Source organism: Pan paniscus, chromosome 1 (assembly GCF_029289425.2).
Source record: "Pan paniscus chromosome 1, NHGRI_mPanPan1-v2.0_pri, whole genome shotgun sequence".
NCBI classification, from domain to species: domain Eukaryota; kingdom Metazoa; phylum Chordata; class Mammalia; order Primates; family Hominidae; genus Pan; species Pan paniscus.
The window spans coordinates 64,920,285-64,928,312 of record NC_073249.2 but is presented as its reverse complement, the minus strand read 5'-3'; the positions used below and the strand labels follow the sequence as shown (position 1 = coordinate 64,928,312).

Sequence of the window (8,028 nt, the reverse complement as noted above, 5' to 3'; positions counted from 1 at the left end):
TCCTACTTCTGGAATGGATGGATGCTATTCATCTATTCCTTCAACTTTTTTTTTGATACAGAGTCTCGCTCTGTCACCCAGGCTGGAGTGCAGCGGCATGATCTTGGCTCATTACAACCTCTGCCTCCCGGGTTCAAGTGATTCTCCTGTCTCAGCCTCCTGAGTAGCTGGATTACAGGGGCATCCCACCACAACCGGCTAATTTTTGTATTTTTAGTAGAGACGGGGTTTCGCCATGTTGGTCAGGCTGGTCTCCAACTCCTGACCTCAAGTGATCTGCCCATCTTGGCCTCCCAAAGTGTTGGGATTACAGGTGTGAACCACCGTGTCTGGTCCCTTCAACATGCATTAAACATTTGCTATTGAGCTTTGTATTCCTTTGCTGTGATTACAAAGATTACAGACAGGGTACCTGTCCCAAAGGCACAGGCAAGGTAAATGCTGCAGTAGAGTGAGAGAGGATGACCAGAAGGGGGCAAGAAAATTAGGGTGAGAGTTCATGAAAGTGTTACTGGCTGTGGGGGCAGGGTGGATTTAGCCTGACTTATCCTGACATTTACAGGAGAAGTGGGAATTGGCCAGATGGAGATGAGAGAGCCAGATGTTTTTAGCAAAAGGAAGAATGTGGCAAAGATTCAGTGGTGTTCAAGCAGGGGTGGCTCCAAGTGTGGCTGAGGAGAGAATAGCTTTAATTGACCCTCCCAAGACTCACGGATCCTGTCCAAGCCACACCTAATAAACATATGACCTCAGAAAAAACCCTGCAAACAGTTTCAAATCAACTCCCTGTCCCTTAATTCTAATCTGAATTTTGGCTCTAAGTGGAAGAAGGTCTGAGGGGGCCACTCTGGAAGTGATTCTTGCATCCTGGAAGTTTGGTATGGAAGGGGGAGAAGGAATGATTAATTTTATGCCACACCAAGTGTCCCCCTCACTGGTGAACTTGATTTCTCCAATGTTTCTTCCTCTCTCGCCTGAAGCTATTGGTGTGACTAGAGTTAAAGGTGAGATTATAGACAAGATGTAGGCCAGGTGAGGAAGTAAATACTCATTTGGGGTTCTCCCTGGCCAGGTCCACCCTGGGAATTTGCGTTTGCTGATGTCAGGGATCATGTCTACTGTGTTCACTTGTTTCTCCACCACCCACTGGAGTGCCTGCTTATAGGACGTGACCAGTCATTATTTTTTTTGATGAATGAATCCATGGATAAATGAGCAACTGTGGACATGGCAAATAGATACTGTTGTATATATAATTACAGAAAGAATGAATGTTTTGCTCAATGTTACCCATTGAAAATAAATTTAAGTTTGAACAGCAGTTCAATTACATCAAGAATAATTGCCCACGGCTGTATTATGAATGTGATCCAATTCTGGAGACGTAAGCATATGAATTATCAAAGCATAATTACACCTGACATTAAGTGGCTTCCCTGCAGATTCCTTCGTGACAACAGAAAAGTAAAAGGTCCATGATACAGCAAGAATGACTCGCCTTTTCGTTTCAGAGGGCTGTACCTCACAATTCAAATGTGACATCTGCTTAAAAGATGAAACCAGCCTCCTTCCAAATAAATGACATCTGGTCAGCTCTTCAAGGATGAACATTTTATTGGAATATAGGCACTTGGCAGAGTAAATACATGGTTACAAAGTGTTTTAAGTTTATTTGCTTTATATAGCGACCAGGAAAGTCAATCCACAGTGTCGATTTTTTTCTTGAAGTTGCAGACTTTAGAAGGCAAACCCTCAAACCCGTCTCTTTATGGTAAAGTGTGAAGGCACATGTTGCCAACTGTTGCACCGACTGATACTATTATTAAGTCAATGATGTCCTTCCCTTCTTCACATCAAAATTGCTATGAATCACATATCACTTAACCTTATTATAATGAACGAAAATCACTTTTGTCTTGGGGAATTGTGAAACCTTTTGAAATCACTAGCTCCGACATAGAAGATTCCAGACTTGAGAATTTTTATAATAAAATATGTAAGGCCAGAAAGCTTTTGGACAAGTTGGAATCTTACCCTGGTAGTCTCCAAAATCTTCTTTTTTTTTTTTTTTTAAAGAAAGTTTACTATGTGTAATGCAAGGCGCTTATGTCTCTGCTTAAAGCTACAAGGGAAAAAATGACAAGCCCAGTTTTTTTCAAGGGAAATATTTTTTCTCTGTGAAAGGTCAGTAGTAAAAGAGCTAGTTTAAAGTCATGGAGTTTTTGCCAAAAACCATGTCTCGAGGTTTTATGCATTTCTAATGGCTTTGCACATAGGAGAGATACCCAGAGTGGCAAACAGAGGCTAAGGAAAAAAATGCTGTTCATTTAGATCAGAATAACCTCGCTCCAATCTGGAAACCACTCAAATGACACATACAAGTCTGTATGAAAAGCAAAACAAACTCATGGTGATATGCAGTTATTCCATTCAACATGTTAAAATGAAGACAGAGTATTTTAAATGCACTCTAGTTTCCTGTTCCATCTTCAAATCAAACAATCATCCTGCTTATTCTAGAAAACTTTTTTTTTTTTGAGACAGGGTCTCATTTTGTTGCCCAAGCTGGAGTGCAGTGGTAAAATCATAGTTCACTGCAGCCTCAACTTCCCTCGCTCAAACAATCCTCCTGCCTCAACCACCCAAGTAGCTAGGACTGCAGGCACACACCATTATTATTTTTTGTAAGGATGAGATCTTGCTATGTTGCCCAGGCTTGTCTAGAACTCCTGGGATCAAGTGACCCTCTCACCTCAGCCTCCCAAAGTGCTGGGATTATAGGTGTAAGCTACCGCATCCAGCCCAAAAACTTGTCTTTAGTGAAATATGTACAGAAAATTCTTTGATTATATTCTGGAGTACATCCTGCCAAATAGTGCCCAGTCCTCCCTGACCTACATGATGGATAAAGTTAGGGCACTGATGTTCATCCATCCAATGCAGTGAAATGTACTCTTTCAGGGTTGAAAAAAATCTCTTAGCTTTCCAGGGGGTGCAAGAAGCCCTGCATTGAGCAAAGAAAGGAAGCTAGGAAGCTCCGGTGTGAGGTCAGCCTGGGCTGGGACTCCACACTACTGTCCCAGGGAGTCGGGCAGCCTTTGTGGGGCTGGGCACTGCCTCTTTGGCTTCCTGCCTTACTGGGCAGTGCATCTGGCCATCTGCCCCTTGGACTTTGGACTTTACTTAAGAGAAAACTCAACAAGGGCAGAAAGCCCAATTCAAAACGTCTTTCTGCCTGACAGCAGGCCCCAAATAGCCCCAGCACAGCAGTGTTCTGGGTGTCCAGTTCCCACATTTCCCGAGCAGCCTGACGCATGCCAGGTCCTATGCACCAGGGATATTAAAGTGACTCAAGGAGGCAGGAAGCCATTATTCAAGGCTGTGGGTTTCTAGCAGGAAGCACAAATGATGACTAAACCCTAGTTTCTGTCTTTTAAGAGAGGAGCCTCTTGGAGAGACAAGAAGTAAACCTAATTTCAACACACCATGCTAAATGCCAGGATATGAGTGAGCACTGCAGAAAGCAGAGACTGGGGGAGAAGTGGTCTTTACTTCCTTCACCTGTGGTGGGATCCCTCAAAGACATGAGGATTTAAACACGCCAAGAAAAGTTGCAACAATTAAATATGATATTATACATATACTGAGTATTATTCATGTTTATGACCTAGAAATTCTTCATGGGAGGGCTGAAAAGGGTGATATTTTAATTTCTGGTTAAATGGTTGAACTGTGTGTGAAGCAAATGCTCTAAAGAACTGACATAAATTTACTCGATAGTGATGATCTAAACAAGTTCTCAACAAATATGTTGAGATCTGATGTTAAAATTTGGGGAGGGGCCAGGTAGCTCACGCTGTAATCCCAGCACTTTGGGAAGTCGAGGTGGGTGGATCGCTTGAAATCAGGAGTTTGAGACCAGCCTGGCCAACATGGTGAAAACCCATCTCTACCAAAAATACAAAAATTAGCCAGGAATGGTGCCGCATGGCTGTAATTCTAGCTACTTGGGAGGCTGACAGAGGAGAATCTCCTGAACCCAGGAGGCGGAGGTTGCAGTGAGCCGAGATCACACCACTGCACTCCAGCCTTGGCGACAGAGTGAGACTCCATCTCAAAAAAATAGAATAAAATAAAATAAAAAGTCGGGGAGGGAAACCACGATGTAATACTTGGGACTGGAGATTTTAGGAAATGATCTGGTATTTTTCTGAAGGAGAAAAGAACAACTCCTTTTAATCTTTTGGAAGCAAGTCTCTTCCATTTTCAACATTAATGGTTATAGGTCACCATCCGTTAAGAAGATGTGTTTTGTCTATTTCCATTAAAATGTAAGTTCTAGGAGGAAGGAACAAAGTTGTTTTTCGCCATGGTATCCCCAGTGCTTGGTATATAACAGAGACTCAATTAGCTTGCTGAATGACCAAACAAATGATTTCAGCTTTTGATAACATCTTTGGAACTTGAGAGCATACACCTTGGCTTTTGTCTTTATTCATTTATTTATTTATTCATTCATTTTGTGCCCTTCTGGGAATGAACCAGGACTATTTGAATGGAAAGAGAAAAAAAAAAGCTGTCATAGTTTAAAAATTGGCATATGTTCTCTTCCAGATTAAATTCCCTTGGACCTTTTAATTTATGCTAGAACAAGCACTTATCTTTTCTTTTTTTTATTACTAAGCCCAACACAGTGCGTGGCATGCAGTAACTGTTCAAATAATGTTTGTTTAATTGACGGGTTTTAAGCTCAATAACTTAGCTAAGCCCTTTGCACAGTTTAAGCCTAATTTGGAATGCTTTCAGGCTTACCCAGGCCAATAAAATTTTCTTGCCTCATCTGAATTTCCTGAAAATGTGATTAATTAATAAGAATCATCAAGATTAATTAATAAGAAATTGATAGCAGGATGAGTAACAGGCCCAGACAGTCCTACAGATCACACCTTCCGCCCTCCATTTCCGCTTAGCTTCTCTTGAATCTATTGGGCATGATTGCCTCTGTGGGGCTACAGCCAGCACAGGTGACTGTTCATGACCTACCCTCTCTTGCAGTCTGACTGTGGACAAATGCCGAGTCCTTAAGAGATGGTGAAGTAGGCATAGTAGATAGTAAAGGTAGACTTACAGTATACATTTGCATTCTCAAACAAAATTAAAAAGCCTTAAAGTGCACAAGAAGATTGCACAATTGAAAAGTGCAGAGTATACTCAAAACTGTCATCCTACTGTTTTCTGTCTTCCCTGCAATACTATTCCCTCCTCAGACATCCTCAACTCCCTCTCACCCCAAGTATGCCATTGCCTTTGTAATTCTTATTAAAATACTAAAGCAAAAATTCACTGTAGAACAATTCATGTCCACAAAGGTTTGCCTCAGTTGCTCATGCCCTGTATGCATTTCCTCTGGTTTTATTATTCAAATTAAGAAAATACTTAAAAATTTTTTGGTAACAGCTTGCATGCAACCCCTAAGTGTACCCCTATAACCCTTTGGCTTTTTTCAGAGAAAGACTTCAGCCAAATTGTCCCTTTCACTCCTCTGAGGGCAGCTCTGGGAAACTCTCCTGACCACCTTCTCCCTCCTTCACGTCATCTTTGTGTGACAGGAGGACATCCGGGTTTGGAGCATCCTCCACCACCCACTGACACTCATGAACACGGGCTACCTTGATCTCCTCTGCATTCACACTGGCCGTGGCCTGGGCCGCGCTGCTTTGCCCTCCCATCTCTTCTTGTTCCTCAGAAACCTGGCTCTCACTGAGGCAGATGGGGTCAGAACCTAAGGTGCAGCCCTCTTGCTGTGAGGCATCCCCTTCCTCGGTACACTTGCCCCCTCTTCCTTCATGGGCAGTGAGTGTGCAGGCCTCTCCTGGGAGCTCCCCCTCCATGGGCCCCAGGGGCTCCTCGGTGAGCCCTCCACTGGCTGGCGGAGAGGCTGGGCTGCCTACCTCTGGAAATCCCCCCAACTCCTCCCCATGGGCCTCGGGACAGGGAGGTTGGGCCTCCCTCTCGCTGACTTCACTTTCTTCACAGTTGTCGGGATGGATGGCAGCTGCCTGACTGGGCTCTTTTTCCTCTTCTTCTTCATTTTCTTGGGGAACGTGGCTCTCCCCATTCATATCTTCTTCCTTCACTGGAGCAGAGTCCACTGGTACTTCCACGGACGCTGTCAGCAACTTTCTGAGCTCCTTCAAAGAACCTGAGGCAGTGATGGGTTCTGGCTCTTCCTGGGCGGGTTCTTCATCCTCAAGGGTCCCTCCAAACTCCAGCTCTGATGAGCATGTGCCCGGGAGTCCTGCTGTGTCCTCTGTTGCCACAGGATTCACCACGGGGTCATCCACTCTTGAAATAATCACCTGCTCAGTCCCATCTGGGGGTGGGCTTGGCCCAGGGAGAGAAAGGCTTTCTCCTTTGGCCAACGAGCTAGGGACCTCAGGCTGCTTCTCTTCCTCTGACTCCTGGAATACTTCGTTACTGAGGGTCTCACTACCCGGAACTCCTGGCAGAATGGCAGAAGCTCTCCTGGCAGGGCTGGCCTGGTTTGACCCTGTGGGGGGCTTTAGATCTGTTAAGCTGGACACACTTTCACTGGGCAAGGCCATGTTATCTTCAAATAAGTTGTGTTTCTTCAAGATAGCAGCTTCCTTTATCACTGAGAGATATCAGAAAACAAAACATGATTTTCTGATTTTATTGAGAAGCCAAAGTCCCCTTTCAGCCTCTCTGGCTATCCAAATTTCTCCATTTCAAGACCCAGCTTACATCCAGGGAGCCTTCCCTGATGACCAAAGTCTATAAACTCTTTCCAAACTCTGAGCCTCCGTAGCATTCATTCATTCATTTATTCAAACAGCAAACATTTGCAGGACATTTAACATGGGACAGGCCCTGGGAATCCAGAGATGAATAAACTATAGCCTTTGTCTTCAAGACACTCAGGGTCTGCAGTAGTGTCACCTGTATCCCTCAGGGAGGCCCCAGCACATTTTATTAGCTGCTAAGATGGGTGGCTCCAGTTTGTCCACCTGGACTGAAATCCTCTAGGGCAGGGCCAGGCCTTACACTTATCTGCTTTACCTTGCAGTACAGTCCTGAATGTGTAATAGGTACTCGGTACTGCACATGCAGAGGAGAGGGCCAAAATGAAGATCCATGTGCATCTAGCTCAGTTTCAAAGGCCTCCAGAGGGGCAAATCCAATAACAACAACAACAACAGCAGGTGACATTTTTGACCACAGGCCTCCTACTTATGGCTGTGCAGGGGCTGTAGTGCCCAAAAATATCACATCTCAGGGGTGCCATTCATATCAAAGACAGTACAGATTTGTGTATTCGGCATAACTTTTCAGCATCTAGCTGCAGAGTTTCCTTCTCTAACAAAATCAATATATTGTGACAATTTTCTAACAGACAGCAATAAAGTGTCTGGAGGAAAGGAGTCTTTTTCTAAATCACCCAAAAGTGCCCATGGTGGGCTGGCAGTGGCCTTGACCGAGCCCTTCCTTTGTGTAGACACTGTGCTGACATCTTCATATTGCTGGTCTCACTGGATTCCCTAGAATTAGCTACTAGGACCTTGGGCTTGTCCTTGGCCAGTTTTCATTGAGGAAGGTCTTTTGTGATACTCAAGACCTTCCCAAAGGAGACCAGATATGTTTCAGGTCCACAGTTTGATGGTGGCCTTCTCCAGCTTTTTTTTTTTTTTTGAGACCGAGTCTCACTCTGTCACCCAGGCTGGAGTGCAATGGCACATTCTTGGCTCACTGGAACCTCTGCCTCCTGGATTCAAGCGATTCTCCTACCTCAGCTTCTGGAGTAGCTGGGATTACAGGTGTACACCACCATGCCCAGCTAATTTTTTAATATTTTTAGTAGAGATGGAGTTTCAACATGTTGGCCAGGCTGGTCTTGAACTCCTGACCTCAAGTGATCTGCCCATCTTGGCCTCCCAAAGTGCTGGGATTACAGGTGTGACCCACTGTGCCCAGCCCTCTCCAGCATATTTTAAACAAAGTTTTCCTATC

General features: G+C 44.4%; 1 protein-coding gene across 1 annotated transcript in view; it reads right to left on the bottom strand.

Moving 5' to 3' along the window:
* Positions 1–1,596: 1,596 nt before the first annotated feature.
* NIBAN1 (niban apoptosis regulator 1) overlaps positions 1,597–8,028 on the bottom strand; it is a 177,003-nt gene continuing 170,571 nt past the window's right edge. Inside the window, exon 14 of the mRNA XM_003815604.6 lies at positions 1,597–6,655. Coding sequence (XP_003815652.3) covers positions 5,535–6,655 — 1,121 coding nt within the window. The 3' untranslated portion in view covers positions 1,597–5,534. The remainder of the gene's footprint in view (positions 6,656–8,028) is intronic.